General features: G+C 38.3%; 2 protein-coding genes across 2 annotated transcripts in view; one reads left to right on the top strand and one right to left on the bottom strand.

Moving 5' to 3' along the window:
• The window catches only part of LOC140953035 (ATP-dependent DNA helicase Q1-like), a 2,663-nt gene extending 663 nt beyond the window's left edge, over positions 1-2,000 (top strand). Inside the window, exons 1-2 of the mRNA XM_073402523.1 lie at positions 1-30; positions 546-2,000. The exon at positions 1-30 is cut by the window's left edge and continues 663 nt beyond it. Of these exons, the coding sequence (XP_073258624.1) occupies positions 1-30; positions 546-1,689 (1,174 nt within the window). The 3' untranslated portion in view covers positions 1,690-2,000. The remainder of the gene's footprint in view (positions 31-545) is intronic.
• A 1,644-nt stretch (positions 2,001-3,644) lies between these two features.
• Positions 3,645-6,853, bottom strand: LOC140931103 (uncharacterized). The gene is made up of 2 exons (XM_073380854.1): positions 6,293-6,853; positions 3,645-5,471 (listed from the first exon to the last, which is right to left on the bottom strand). The coding sequence occupies exons 1-2, from the start codon at positions 6,851-6,853 to the stop codon at positions 3,645-3,647; spliced, it is 2,388 nt and encodes a 795-aa protein (XP_073236955.1).
• Positions 6,854-16,819: the final 9,966 nt, after the last annotated feature.

Here is a 16,819-nt window from a genome sequence, read left to right as displayed (position 1 = left end):
AGTCGATGAAGCTCACTGTGTTGAAATTTGGTGAGGCTTACCAACTTCAGTGATAATCCTCATAACTTATCTGACAGTAATTCAGTATTTAAAATTTTTATAAGACGTTTTTTTAAGTACATGTATAAGTATACATTTATAAGTACATGTAGTCACCTTTAAGCAATTTTAAAATACCTGGCATGTTATTAAAATATGTCTCAAAGCCTAACAAAAGGATCCATTCCCATTCAGTGGTATGGAAATTAGTGACTGGGTAATCTACAATGCATGTAGCTAAAATCAAAAATATCACTTTACTTGCTGTACACTGGAACCTGGATGTCCTTGTAATACATGTAAGCTTTCATGCAAGTGTTTAAGAATGCAATAATAACCTTTGCTAACCCTATCTGGCAACTAGCAATTGTAATAACATAGCCTGCCTGGTTATTTTTTTTTTGTAGTTCCAGGCTATTGAGTGGACACCAGTTTTGTTGTCCCCTGACAATATAGATGGCACTGCAACTTTTCTCACGTCATCTATATTTTTTTGTTTATTTTAGGGGTGAAGAATTTAGAACAGATTTTAAGGACCTGTCTGCTTTAAAGGCCGTTTTCCCCACTGTACCAATCATGGCCCTTACTGCAACTGCACCACCACATTTGCTCACAAATTTAAAACAGAGTTTGTCATTGCAAAAAGGTTGTAAAGTTGTTGCTGCAAACCCAAACCGTTCAAACATTTATTATGACAAGAAGATGAGGATGAGTAACCACCACGGGTATGAAAGCTATGACCGGATTGTCATCCCAATTGCAAAAGAATTGGCTCTGCAGAGGGAAAAGTATCCCATGACCATCATTTACTTGAAACTCAAGTACTGTGGTTATGTGTATGGCTTGTTTGAACAAATCTTACAAGATAAACAATTTGTGGGCGACACAAAAGATCCAGCTGCGAGGCTGTTTGCTCAGTTCCATGCCCCTCAAACAAAACGAATGAAAAAGAGCCTTATCGCAAAAGTAAAAAAGGAAAATTCAAGGGTACGGGTGTTATTTGCAACATCAGCGCTTGGAATGGGAGTTAATATGCCTCATGTGGAACATGTTGTACACATCACACCACCAAGCAACATTGAGTCTTACATGCAGGAGACTGGACGTGCTGGCAGGACAGGAGTCCCATCTAAAGCCACGCTTTATTACAATAACTCTGACATTGCCAAAAACAAGGAGCATGTTCAAGATCCAATGAAGGAATACTGCAAATCCCAAACTACTTGTCTTCGCAAACTCATTTTGGAGTATTTGGGGTTTCCAGGGGTTACTCAGGAGAGATGTTGCTGTGTTTGCGATGCAACATGTACTAATGTTGTGAACAAATTACCCAGTAGAGTTAAACGTAAAGTGAGAGCCATGCCAACTGAAAATAAAGCTGTACTTGAAGAACTTATTTCCAGTGAGCTGAATGAGTTTGAGGCTCATACAAGTGTGCCTGGTGAGAATTTTTCCATGCTCTTCAGTTTCTCCCATGAAAAGAATGTTCTTCCAAAGATCATGGAAGGAATTGACTACATTGAGACAGAATCAGACCTTCTTGATGATTACAAAATATGGAATGAGACCTGTTCATCAAAGATTTTTTCCTTCATAAGCAAATATGCTCCACTAATTGAAGATAATACCTGTGACACTTATAATGACTGAGCTTCTCACTTCCTTGAAACTGTTAACCTTTTTATGATGTATGTTTTTCTTTACATGTCCTTGTTGGCTAAAATGTAACTGAAGATTGAATGATCCTGCAAGTTTATTTGGCCAAAATCAGTTAATTTAGTTAGTTACTGGCACATTATTTCTTTTACATCTGACCTAGTTTGCTACTTGATTCTAGGCTGTGCTCTAAGAAAAAATAAAGGGAGTAACAGCTCTAGATAACTTATGTAATACAGGGCTACTAGCATCAAGTTTTGTTGAGAAACTAAGATTTCATTGTTGCTCCTTATTTCCCATTGAGACATTTCTGTCTCTTTTACTGTCCAGGAATGCAATATTGTTACAACACCTTTATGATCCAATTTCTGCTCTGTTGTCTGTCAAATGGTCGCTTACGAGAGGTTAAAAACTTTTAGCTCTAAAAGTGGTCGCGGTCGCTTACAAGAAGTGGTCGCTTACAAGAGGTTCCAAATATAGTTATTTGACTTGGAAATGTGTGGTATTTTGGAAAACTGGTCGCTGAGGAGAGGTGGTCGCAACCGGAGGTTCGACTGTATTCTGCACACTGCTGGTATACATCTCTCATGAAAGTTATAATAATAATAATAATTATTATTATTATTATTATTATTATTATTATAATTTCTGAATCAATACAAATTATTTTCTAATGACCAGTGATAATAGGAAAGGTTGTTACCCAATATCCTGAGCTAGAGGCTCATCGTCAAATAAACTGAAGTTATATCATACATGTAATAAAAAAGTCAATTTATTTTTGGCTTCAGAAACCAGCTAAGTTCAACTATTGACCTATGTGATTTCGTATTAACTGCGAATCTTGCAGATCATAGTTTCTGATTTAAAATACAAGTGATACTAAAAACATGTTATTTAAAAACCATTGTAAGAGCTCTGCTGTACATTTTGACCTCCAACTGTTAGGCTGTGTATGCTGTAAAATACCGTAAGATTATTTTTGATACATTAAATTGTAATAAATTTTTACTTTTAAGCATTTTTTGTAGATGATACTTAAAGTCAGAGAAAATAACCTGTTCCCCTCTTCTATCACCTTTGCTGCCCAGAAATTCAAACATGCCCACAGTTTTTGGTAAAAAAAATACAAGCGGTTATGAGCAACTGCATGTGAAGAACCACAATGATAAACCAGTTGCAAATTCCTATTCTTTTTTGGCTGTAGTTGATTGCATGAGAGATGCTTAAGGCATCAACCTGGTAAAAATTTATCATTTCTGATCACTGCAAAATTCATCATAACTTACATGTAGAGAATACTCACTATATTCTCCTCACCCAAATGTTTATATTTTATTGCCACTTCAGTGAGAAATGCTATTCTACACTGTAATTATTACAGCACTCAAAGTAGCACAACATAATCAGGTCATTTTTTGGTAGAAAAAAACAGATGTTGATTGGCCAGAACCCTGGCTGCTTATAAACAGAGTGCAAAACAGTAATTAAATATATCCCTTAATAACTTGTTTGCTAGAGGCATGGTGGCCTCATCATTAGTACGCTTTACTCTGGATTGGGTGGTCTGGATTCGAGCCCCAGCCAGGGCCATGGTCTCTGACCTGACAAGTGACCTGCTTATAACAAAAATATTATTTGCAGCCTTGTGCTGGGGGTAACCCTGCAATGGACTAGCATCCCATCCAGGGGGGTGAGTATAGATATTTGCATTTTTTTCAGCCTACTGAAACCGAGGTAGACTCCAGCCTGGTGGGCCACTAGGCTTGTCTGCAGACTTTACCATAATAATTTGTAATTTCCACTGGCATAAAGTATTCATATATATTTTTAGTTTAACTACCACAGAAATTTGAACCACATTCTGACAATTAGCATGTTGCTACTTCCAACCCTGTAAATATTTAATGAAAACTTGCAGTGCTAAGTGTTTCTGGGAAGTTTTGAATTTAGTCTCTGTTCGAAAGTTCTTGTTTATGTTTGTCAAGCCACTGATGGAATTCAACAATGTTTAAGTACCTGAGGGGGCATCGTTTGATGTCAGGAAAGCTGTCATGGCATCTTTCAGGCACTCTTTGGAAAGGATCCATTTGTACAAGATCTTCAACCATCTCCTTTTCATCTTTTAGAGAATCCCGAGTGGTATGTTGAACAGAAGACTGATGAATACCAGCAGAAGTGTCAAATTGTTCCTTAACCTCTTTGATGCCATTCGTTGCCTTGCAGACTTTGCTGATGGACTGGAAAGTTTTGTTTGGCCCCATTCTCTGGACAACAGACTTGCTTAGTCGATTAAAGATTTCCTGTGCCATGTCATCTTCCATGTTGTTTCCAGCGCCACCCCTCCAGCTGACAAAGAAACCCCATTTAAATTCCTCTGACATGCGTGGGATTAACATACATTCTATTTGAGCGATGCTTACAAACATCTCAAGGGCATACTTGCTGTAAGCACCCATTGATTTAAAAACCGACAGCAGCAACTTCTGATTTATGAGGTTTCTTTCACCATCTGCCTCTGCTGCAGTGTCTTTCAGCTGTAAAATAAGGATGGTTAGGAAGATGTAGCACAGGGCATAATTTGAGACATAATCCTCCTCTTCCCCATTTGTAGTGGCATTTTTTTGCAAAAGATACTCATCAATGAATTTTTCAAAAACACTGTCAAAATATCTTCTCTTGTCTTCCTCTGTTTGATGGGAAATGTTTGAAGGGAACTTGTGGTGGGAGGGAACATCCTCAAGACTTGTCATTCCAAAGAAAGTAAGAGCTGCAGTGACAATGTAAGCTCGACCAACACTGAGAAATAGTTCCTCACTTCCTTCAAATGAATCCAGTACTTTGGCTGGGGTGGCATTCCGGCGATTAAATTTTTCTCTAAAGTATTTTAGAGTTCCAATTTGGTTGACCGATTCTGCCTTGTACAGGAATGAATATGAGTACTGTAGCAATGATGCTTTTGTGTGCCACATGACTGGCTTGAATGGGGAACAATGCTCAAAACGATCTGATGGAGTGTGGGAGCCTGAGAGCAAATCTTTAGCACCAGCGAATCTAACTCTGGTCAACTGGTCACCAGCAAAAACTATCTTCATTTCCCTCATAGGATCATCAGGGGTATCCTCCTTGTGAGCGTTTGTTTGGCCAGGTGCAGCTGATCCCTCTGGTACTTCAGGGTTGTCAACATGAGGTACTTCATCAAGTAAGCCCGCTTTAACATAAATCTCTGAAATCCACTGCTCGTAAGATCTCAAAATGCGGACACAATCTTCATATTTAGCTTCATTGGCATTCAGAAGGGGCAGGCTCATGATGGTGGATTTTTGAGCCATTTCTCCACTGTAAATATGAGGAATATGTGCAGGGATGACTGACTTAAGCCACTTAAACTTTGGAAAGAATTCAATAATTATCCTTCCTGTGAGAATCTTTGCACAGTTTATGTACACTTTCCACTCATCAACATTTAATGAGAAATGGTGGCGTGGAAAATTTACAATGTCCCCCTTAGGATGCACATTAGGCAAGTGTGAAAAGTTGACCCGGTTTTCAATAAGGTTGGATGCAAAGAAATGAAGATCTTCATTCTGCACATCCTTTCTCATATGGCCCTTTAGGACTTTCAAGTCCCAGTTATCTCCTGTGCCACGGAAAACAGAACCACCTTTTACTTTCTGAACAACTATGTCTGCAAAGTGCCCTCCAAGAAGTTTCAATAGGATATCCCGTCTTCCATGGGAGAGACAAACACCAAGCTTGTTCAGTCGCTCCTGAAGCTGGATTAAAAATGGTAAGAAAAAAAGTAAAATTAGAATATTCTCCCCAAGTGGAGATTTAAAGCTAACATGAAACGATACATGTTTCTAAGAAATGACTTGGAGTTTTGCCGTGGGAAATGTCATTACTTGTCTAAGTTTTGTATTTTACATTAGCCTGTGTCCCTTAAGTTAGTATGGGTTTCTCCCACACTACATGGTTTGACACTCAATAAAACTTTATTATTACAATTATTATTAGATTTTCTATATTTAGGTTTCCTTATTTAAATTGCATATCAAGAAATTGTGTCAAATATTATTATTATTATTATTATTATTATTATTATTATTGCTAATAATCACAGATAAAATCTGGTTTTCATTGGTTCCGGGCAACAACCAGTTGTCTGGGGAAACCAAAAAGCGTCCTTCATTTTACTTTCCTCTCCTACCTACATCTCCAGCACTTTCCTAAGTACAGATCTCTAAGGCTTACCAACTAAAGACCAAAGATACTTTGCATCAGGTACCAACACTCAAGCTTAGTTTTGAATGAGAAGATTGTGATCTTTACTTTTTCAATAAAGTAAATATTTACACAAATTTATACTGGAAGAATTCTAACAGGTTGACTGTTATTTATAATATTGATAGTTGATGCAGCCTACCAAAGCTAAAAATGTTCATTATAAGCTTATGTGGATGGGACCCAGCTCTGTAATTTTGTGATCAAAATTGTCAGTCATGCACTTCAGGTATTTTAGCAAATAGTCAGTTTAAACTGACTTTAGCTTACGTGAATTATAACTTTAATTAGTTCGCATAAGAGAGATCCTCACCTTCTTGGTACATCCACCTTCTATAATCAAAACTGTGTTTACCCGCTTCAAAAGACTTAGTTCGTGCCATCTTTCGCTCATCAGAATCGAGTAAATGAAGCTGTATTTTACTCGCAAATCATCGGATGAAAAGCTTTTCCCACAGACAGCATTCATGATGTTGACGACAAAGGGAATGTTGCTTTCTATCTCATTCCAAACACTATCAAAGTTAAAATCTTTCAGACTTTCGTAGCTGTGGCCATACAACACAGAGCCATCCGAACGTCTGCACAGCTTTTGACAGGCTGTGTTGATTTCCTCGTTGATGAGCAATCTTAGCGAAGAAAGCACTTGCGGGCAGTGGTCCCTTATAATTTCTGCCACATTAGACGGCGGCTCTGAATTCAATGCTCCAATAATGTAGTTATCGTTTAGTACTGGAAGCTCTTGGTCACAAACTACTTCAGGTAGCTTGTTTGACTCTTCGGCATCGTTAAGCCCACGTGCGGACGAATTTTCCTCTTGCATGGGTTCCTGATGTTCGCCTTCGTTAAACTGGACTGGTTTTTGTCTGAACATAAGCTGTTTTACGGAGGTTTTTCTGGGGATCTCGGTAGCAGCGCGCTTCGAGGGTTGTTTACAAGATGGCGACAATTCCGTGCAACGCTTCAATGAACACTTTTGTCCCAGTTCAAGTTCACTTTGAATATTCCAACTCTTTTGTTTGAAGTCGCTCACCTTGGACACAAATGCTTCGCACTTCCTGCAGACCAACTTTGGAAGGCAATCAGCCTCGCTTATAGTAATTCCACAGACAAGATGAATTTTCGCAGAAAGGTTTTTTCGACGCCGCTTTTGCCTAAGACCCGAAGCATGTGACGGCTTTCGTACGCACCACCGCAAAGCCGACAAACCGAATTTCGTGGGTGTAGCTTTTTGGGAGTCGGCGGCTCCATACAAGAGATTTTTAACACAGAAAACGTATTCAATTTACCAGACTCAATAGCTCACTAACCTATACTAGCCCGCTTAAATTAATGACTTTTTGCATTTTTGCGGGGAATTCCAACTACCAATAACAATGGAGGGTTTAAGAGCGGTTGCATAGCGGTGGCATAAATTAGAGCCCACGAAATATTTATGACGGATCACGTGACCAGCCGATGCCAGGGTCTTTTCCCGCCCCTCCCAAATTCAATGGGAAAAGCCCTGGGAACGAGGTTGCCCTCCTTGGTAGTCGAAAAAATTTCAGAGCCCCCGCTCCTCCTTCAATTCCTTTGCTCCCCTGAAAAAAGATCGCTAGACTGTATTAAATATATTTACCGTTATTGTCTTCAATGGTTTATACTATGACAAACTTGAGATACAGTTGTGATACAATTTTCTAAAGCATTTTTGGGATGAACAAGAGTGTAATAATTACTGAGACTACATTTGTTATATCTGTAAACCACGTGATATAGCTGAGTTGCACAGGTCATTAAATTGTTGAGTTGAAAACCATCCGATCTGTATGATGATGTCATGTGTTGGTTTTGAAGTATACAAATTTTCGGAGCCCCCCCTCCTAGCGCAACAATTTTTTCAGCGCCCCCCCTTCGGGTGTCTAAAAATTTTCGGAGCCCCCCCTCAATATCTTCATCCCCCCCCCCTTGTCATATTAAATGAACTTTCCCTAAAGTTTTTTTTTGCCTAACTTTCATGACAGTGAGGAAGTGAAAGGGTCATGTTCAGCAGCTCTTCTAACCATAAAAGCAAATGCAGTGGTTTGCTATCCAAAGCGTGAAACAATGGAAATGATAAACAATGTTGTGTTATTGTTTTCTGCGAACAATGAGGAGACACCTTAGCTGCTACAGTACCGAATGAAAGGTCATGTGGCCCAACTCCCTTTATTTTATAGGTAGTTATCTGCTATCCCTCAGGAGATCTGAAAAAGACTGTCCATGGAGAGATTGCAAATGCCGTAAAGTACTTAGCTCTTGGCTTGTTCAGCACTTCCTGCAAAGCCATCATGAAAGCGTCAGTGTTGCACAACACAGTTAAAGAGCTGGTAGTGAAGCAGATAGATGATGAGTTAGAAAACTTGTGCAGAAAGCAAACTAACAGTATTCTTCTCCAAACCAAACCAGCAGAGTTGGTTTCCTTTGACATGAGCAAATTAGTGTGTGAATTGGAAAAAGAAGCTCCTTTTGTATGGCAAGTACTGAAAAGTGTCTCGTCTTCAAAAAACACGAAAAGAGCTGAAAAAAGAGGTGATCAGTCTTAAGATTTGACTACGGTGTGCGCGACTATTGCAGCAACAGTATTACACTCACCATGTGCTGAGATGTCTGCGTTGGCTTACAGAATGGGTTACTTTTACGTTATTCTGGTGCAGGGGGAATGGTATGTTGTAAATTTCTTGTATCATAAATCGTTTTATTAGAGATGCACTGTCCTTATGCTTTTAGACAGATTTTTCCATTTTTATGGACATCCTGAGACTGCAGTGGACGTCTAAAAATTATAGGACTTCAGATAGTACACAGTTATCTACCCTTGATGCTAATCGCTTAAATTTGGCATGTGCCGATAATGATCCACAAACTTTGATTCAGAATATCTGCACTAAGTTATCAGAGAACAGGATTAGCAGGGAGGGAATAATAGGGTGCCTAGAGACAATGACTGAGACAAATCCACAAGGTGCCACAACCCCTGGGTACCAAATAATCGGAGACAACTGTGATCTTCAGGCTCTGAGAGCAATACATGGAAAAAGTGTTGCCGAAACAAAAGCCACATTCTTCATGCCTTTATTACCTAATCATAGGGCTGCGGGAGGGTCCTGGATCACGGATACTGAGGGACTTAACGATGGAGCAGTTAAACTAGGCTGCAAAGGAAGAAATAAGAGCCCTTGGTTTTCAAAACATTAATGACCAAAGTGTGCAGGAGAATACTAAGTCTGAGGGAAATATAGAAAAGATACTCCAGGGAGCAAAAGAAGATTTTGGAATGAAGAAACGGAAAGGTCATCATGCAAACAAGACCAGGAATGTTACTTTCAGCACAATATTAGAGCAGGTTCATCACAAAGGAGCGGTTTTTAAATTCGCTGGAGGACGTGAATTCAGACCCTTTCCGAAATTCCAAAGAAATATTTTCCAAGTGAACCAAAGGAAGTCTACCCATCGATGGATAAATAAGCACAAGCGAAAATGGCATAAACAGAACAGACTCATGTACAAACATGCTTAGTTCTTACAGCGTATGTAAAATGCATGAAAGTAATAATTGTTATTGTGCTTATCTCCCATGCTTTGTATATGTGTGTGTGTGAAGGGGGGGGGGGGGGGGGGGGGTAAAGTAACTTGAGAAATCAGTGCAGATGTACTTCCCGTCACTTCTTTCTATCTTATCATAAAAACAGGAAGTTAAGTCTGAATGATTCAGTAGCTGAGTCATTGTATCTGAGTATTGAGGGAAGAAGCAGTTTTTGCCCAAATGGTTGGTAGAAGTTACAATGTAAATATGGGCCAAATTCAAGTACTTGTACGCCTAGGGTAAAAAAAAATTCCTGTCAAGATGAAAAGATACCCTTTACACCTTTCTTTTTCATGTTATACTATATTTCCTCGAATAATAGCCGTCCCTGGATTAATCCCCTCCCTGTCAAGTTTAAGTGCAATGTGATCCAGCAAAACTGGTCAGTGACGATTAAAGCTCTGAAAATTAATCAAGGAACTAAATTTGGAACACTTAAAATACCCATGTTCAGTTTATTTGATGTGATTATTTTTTAACTGAATGGGAAATAAAACAACATATATAGGGCACGACTTTCAGTGAGCAATATTTGAAATAATCGCCTTCCCTAGAATAATACGCGTGGCTATTAAGAGGAAATACGGTACATCTACACTGGACAGATAAAATATATACAATGTACCTCAAACCTGGATGCAGGTTAACTCGATGCTAATCCAATTCTAACAAAAAATTGATTACTTTGATTTTATCTTTTGTTGCCCATAATTATGCCTTCTTTTTTGAAGCAAGCTAACCTAGATACAAAGGAACTATGTGGTTTCACTTTTTCATAAGTCTTACTGTGAAACTCACAAAACAGTGAACACCAGAAATATTTTATGGCATGTTATTGTCTACAAGTGTGAAATAAGCCAATGAGGCGCGAGATAACAAAACCACAAACAGCAACCTTAATTAGTTTGTGGTTTTGAGGTTTGCTTGCGTATCCTGAATTTTATTGTGATTGGCCAGTACACAATCAACATTCCTGAAATTTTCAGGTGTTCACGGTTTTCTGAGTTTGTAAGTAATATAACACTAGATTCTCAAATGTGCATCAGTGGTCTCCATGCAGCTTACATAGAGTCACCATCAGTTTCACTATGAACAGCCTGTTCTTCAACATCGAAAAAAACAAGTCACGATGTTCTCGTCCATGCTATTTATAAACTCCACTTCGGCAATGTCATTGAAAATTTCATTTACAACCTTCAGAATTTCAACTGCCAGTTCTTTACTGAATACTGGGAAATTGGCCATTATATAGTCAGTAGAAAATATGTACTGACATTTATTTGCAATGGCTTCAATGACCTCATCATCAAGCCCACATGAGAGTCCTACACTTCCAAATATGGAACTGTCTGCTTCGATCTTAATTTCTGACAACATTTCCTGAAGAAACTGCCTGTCACTGTCGTCCACCTGTCTCGAGAGTGCAGGCACATGTCCTACTGCAAGGTCAATAGATTCTGCCATATGTACAAGAGAAGCAGAGTTGGGGAACCCTTGATAAAACCAGTGCATTGACATGATTTCTGGCACACATCACAACATTGATGCTTTACATCGGGTGAATTGATCTTTTCCTTGAAATAGGTCATCAGCATGACTCTTCTATATACCTGCTCAGGGTATTTAATGTACTTTCGCATATGATCATCACAGTGTGAAAGTTGGATTGGTCTAAAGTAAAGTGTTGCATCACACCTCTTGCCATCTCTTCCACCACGACCTACCTCTTGGATGTACTCTTCCTGGAACGAACATCTGGGATGTTCACCCCCATACCCAGGGCACCTGTTGCTATTACCACACGACACTTTCCATCAACCTCTAACAGGGAGGAGAGGACCAATTCTTTGATATTCTCAGGGGTTTTACTATGATACATTGCTACCACTGGTATTGAGGTATCACAGTTACTAGAACCTCCCTTTACCTCATCAAATAGTGTGTAAATTTCCCCACAATCTTTGAGGGAACGACAGTATATAGTGTATGAAATTTGCGATGTATTTGCAAGCTGATCTACGAGCCACTGAAAAGTCTCCTCCAGTTCATCGACTTTCTTGACCAAATACGTGATGTTCTTTTTGTCAGGTGACTGCTTGACATGTTTTGCGCTGGTCATGTGAAGAAGCTTAATAATTTTACGTACTTTTCTGCTAGCTGTAGCAGTTAGACACACGAACGGGGATCAAACAAAACTTTGCAGGTTGCCAAGTCTGCTATAAGCTTCTCTGAGGGGCAACTTCTCTGACTGGCAACTGTCTGAAGTCCCCCTTCAAAAGAATTCCCTCCTTTATAATAAGGCTATTAAGAGGGTTAATTTAACAGTTGAAAATTGGGAAATAAGCCCATATCCCTAGAAAAGTCCACTATTAGGCAGAAACAAACATCAGACTTAAGAACAGCAATTGAGCCTATTGAAGCAAAATGTTCTAAAGCAAAGAAAGATGCTAAAATTTTGTGAAAGAAATAAAACCCGAGGGTATTTTAACTCATGTGGCTAGCAGCTATGCCATTCAATTCACAGGAACTAACAAAAGTGCTTCCATGAGAAAATAGTTCACACCTCCCACAGGATTAACATGGTAAACCAAGATAGGTGAAGTTTTGAAGCTCAGAAACACGATTATGGTCCCTGTGAAGTCACGTAAAAATGCCCTGCTCAAGGAATACAATGTAGAACCCACAAAAATGGTTGGTATTAAAAATACACAAGGGCATAATTATGTTCAAAAACTGATAAGTTAGCTTTGATTTTCTACAAATTTAAAAAGGCTCAAGATTATTTTTGGCAACAAAAGAGAAACAAGCAAACATTGTTAAAAAATAGATTATTTATTTTAAAGAGAAAGATGTTTTTTTTTCAGTCAGTGAAATGCAGTGCGTACACTCCCAACACGAATCACACCTACAGTGTATGAACTAGTCCAGATGCTCAGGCAGTGAGGTACAGGAGACTCGTGGACCACTTCGCTACATTCATGTACTAAACATGCTGCATACTGCTAGGAATGGATCATGTACTATTTCATACAATGTATAACAGTTTTTATAATATCATGCTTAACATATTTCATTACCGGTATACAAATAAAATCTTTCTCACTGACTAATAACAAACAGTTACTTTAGCTCCTATATTACTAAATGGAATATCAAAATAAATCGGTTTGAAAGGTACTCAAATATTTGACTTGTACCACATGTACAAGAGTGTAGAGTAGCTTAGATCTTTCCATGAACCACTAGAAACAAACGTTGGCTTACAACAATTAACAAAAAACTCACCACTGTACAACACAATGTGACTCGTCAACAACAATTCCGATGATACGGTTACAGTACTGCGTGAGAAGTTTTGCCACCAATGGATTTTCAAATACCTCTGGGCTTGCAAACAAGATATCGTAATCACATACTTCAAGCAAAGAAGTCGAGTTTTCCACTTCAACTTTACAAGCTTTGATACCAATTCTTTCGCCTAAAGTTATTTGATCCTTGATAAGCGAATTAAGAGGAGAGATCACAACCATGAGCGGTGCATTGGGAAACTTATGCCCCAGTGATGAGAGCTCGGTGGCTACAGCGGGACAAATCTGGTATATAAGGGATTTTCCACTTCCAGTTGGCAGCGTCACGAACGTATCATTAGGGAGTTTAAGATACGGTCACTACGGACTACAGACTACGGTAATACACGGCGGGGACCTGGTTCGAGATTTACTGCGCATGCTCGATAGCACGTGGGTTTTGTAGTCCGTCGTGTGGTTGCACGCTACGGGGAGTAGTCGAGGAGATTCGCGTAGTGAGGACTACGTAAGTATTTTTTTGCCGATTTTTGACCAGTTTTGTTTTCTAAATGCTACTTTTATGTTGAACAGTCTTTAGGCAATTAAACTTGAGCGATAAAGAAGTAAAAATCGCATTTTTTTTCTGTTTCTGGTTCTGATTACTGACGCCCTTTGAATTCTGTTATGTTTACAAGCAGATTAGGATGTCAACAGAAGATGAAAGCAGGTAATTCACTTTCTTTTTCTACTTTTCAAAGGTGAACTGCGACCTTTGTTGGAAGTATGTACTTTTTCTAAATCAAAATAGATTGTAAAAGCTTTTACAGGGTTCGTACAGGTCATGGAAAACCTGGAAAGTCATGAAATTTAAGAATTCATTTTCCAAGCCTTGAAAGTCATGGAATTTAATTGTCGGTCATTGAAAGTCATGGAAAATTGAAGTTATGTTTGCTAGACTAGTTCGTGCACAGTCCAAAATAAGGACAAAAAGACGTAATTAAACGGCTTTAAGAAATGGCACATATGGTGGACACTGAAGTGTTACCTGTTGCACTGGGTGAGGTAAATACCCTGAATAAACACAAGGATAGTTTTGAACATTTTCTTGTGACAGCTATAACCAAAGTCATGGAAGAATGGAAAAGGTCATGGAAAAAGTAATGGAAAGTCATGGAATTTGAAGGGCTCAAAAGAGTACGAACCCTGTTTTATATAAAACGGAAACTTCATTGTCAATCATGACACTGACTGGGTATTTTTTTGTCTCTTTAGTGTGTGCTCCAGTGGCAAGTCAGCCGTCTCTGTTCGAACAAAGTAAGCTCACATGTCTGAAAATGGCATTTGTATAAATCGTTTTTCAAATGCTCATACATTAATTTATATACTGGTTTTGTGTCCTAAAATTGATATGCAGAAGGAGAGTTGAAGCTTGGGAAGGGAAGTTAATGGAGAACTATGGTGAATCGAAATCTGATACAATGATCATATTGGGAGTCTTATGTTTACTTTGGATTTAAAATTAATGTTTTTTGGAATTTAACCTTGTTTCCCAAATAAAATAATTTACTGACTGGAGACAGCAGCCTAAGGACAGCTTTTTATGGTTTTATTGATCAACAGGTGATAAAACGTGATTGGTAGGATACAATTTTGTGTTAAGAAAACACTTTTGATGCTACGTATTAATTTTATAAAATGTGTTCCTTTTTAGTGGGCCGTTTCGTTGGAATGAAGCAAAAAATACTCTGCTCCTCCGAGAATTATACTCCTCAGAGCCATTTCTGTACAAAGTGGGCAGCAAGGAAGCTGGCCAAAAATGGACAGAAGTAGCCGAAAAACTAAACTGCTTCAGTCTTTTTAGAGACATGCCTCGGGATCAGCGAAGCGTGAGGGAACAATTTAACAAGCTGTTAAAAGACTACAAGAACAAGAAAAATAAAGAAGAAAAAGCAAGTGGGATCAACCCTGATCCACCAACAGAAAATGAAACATTGCTTGAGGAAATAGTTGCGACCATGGAGTCAACAACACTTCGTGTAGGAAATGCAAACAGCAAAAAAGATGACCAGAAGAGGAAGGATGCACTTGCATGTAGAGATAAAGCCATGAGCACGTGGGCAAAGGCTGGAGCAAGTGGTGAAGCCTCTGATTCTGGGGACGAAAGTGCGACAGAGAAGAAGACTGTAAAGAGAAGAGGAAGAAAAAGAAGAGCTAGTTCTGATCCTTTCCAGTATTTAGCAGAGAAAACAGCTAAGGAGACAGACCTCAGCAAAGAAGAGCTGGAACTTCAAAGACAGCAGCTGCAACTTCAGGCTGAGCAGCAAAAAGAGCAATTCAAAGTGCAACAAGAGCTGATGAAGCAAATGATGCAAAGTCAAATGAACACACAAAACCTTGTTCTTGCTCTAGTACAGAAACTTACAAAGTGATAACATTTAAGAGTTTTGTTGTTTGAGAGCTTGGCTGTTTTACCATCCCATACATTCAATGTAGAGGGGCATTTTGCATTTTTTGGAGACTCTTATACGTTGTTGTTTGTTTCACTGAACCTTTAACAAACTGTTGCATTTTTCTATTAGTTATCAGAAAATTGCCCAAAAATACGTAAGCACGCGTGGTGAACTTTGTTTGGTGAATTATTGTAAGTAGAAACAAGAAAAAGGATAACTTGTTTATTGTTCATGTTTTCCATAATACAGGAATTTAATATTTTTTACCAAAATGGTCATGAAATTTTTATTTCTTTGACGGTTTGGATCCATTATCTTTTTCATACAGGAATTAAGTTAACAGTGAATAGTCACTGTATTAGTTGATAGTAAAGTTGTTGCACATACCGTAGATGATTACCATGGCAACTGCATACTTAACTCCAAGGTTTAACAACTTCATTCCATTACAAAAACATAAACTTAGTGTCAATCAGAGTTTTCTGTGCCCTCCCTTCCTGGTTCAGACCCTCTCCTTTACCCAACACCCGGCAAACAACGGCAACTCTGACCAATGTTTTAAAATCTGATTAGTACTTCATAAGAACTTCATGGGTTATACGAAAAGGCCGCTTTGTCCTGGATTTAAGTGAACATTTGTTTTATTCTTTTTTTTAAGCCTTGCTGCTTTCTCTTTTTAAATTTCATTTTCACGGACTGAAGACTCACAAGACACTAGCAGTAATCTTGCATGAAAAAATAAAACCTGAAAACCTGGATTAGCTGCTAGAACAACCTAATATATTTTGTAACTTGGCATCGGGCTCAGACATCTCTACTTGATATACTGTGATGCCATTAGGCCAAATAGTCTTGAACAGTTGGTGGATCAATTTTTTTTTTGTATTTTAATGAATTTTTTGTTTTAAAATGTTTTACATTTTTTTTTTACATTCTGACTTATGAACACGGAACACGTAAAGAAAAAATACAAAAAACGGAAAGGAAAACTAAACATTATATATCGCAGACTAACACACAATTACATACTTACAAAAAAGAAAGCAAACGAAACAAAAACCCTGTACCGTCTTTTCTATTTACATGAAAAAAAAGTAAAATAAAATAAATAAAAAATAAAGATTTATAATAACTGAAGTAAGCGGAGAAGAGATCGTATGCTAATCAGTTTTATATTTGCCCCATTTCATATTGTGGGTCTCCAACTTATTGTTTGACTTAGCGATCATTGTCTCTATTAAGAAGACAGTATTAATTTTGGAATGGAGAACTCTGATGGAGGGAGGATATTTGTTCTGTCTACAAGAGTATAGATATTGTTTTGCCAGTAATAAAATATGATTCACAAATATCTCATCCTCACATCCAATAATACCAAACAGTATATCTTTGTCTGAAAGATTTTCAATCTTGACCTTATGATCAACAAGCCATTTTATAACCTCAGACCAGAAATTCTTAGTATAATGACAAGACAGGAAAAGATGTTCGAGGGATTC

The sequence above is a fragment of the Porites lutea genome, chromosome 1 (assembly GCF_958299795.1).
Source record: "Porites lutea chromosome 1, jaPorLute2.1, whole genome shotgun sequence".
Lineage (NCBI taxonomy): Eukaryota > Metazoa > Cnidaria > Anthozoa > Scleractinia > Poritidae > Porites > Porites lutea.
Note: the sequence above shows the minus strand (reverse complement) of the source record. Positions and strands in the feature narration are given on the sequence as shown.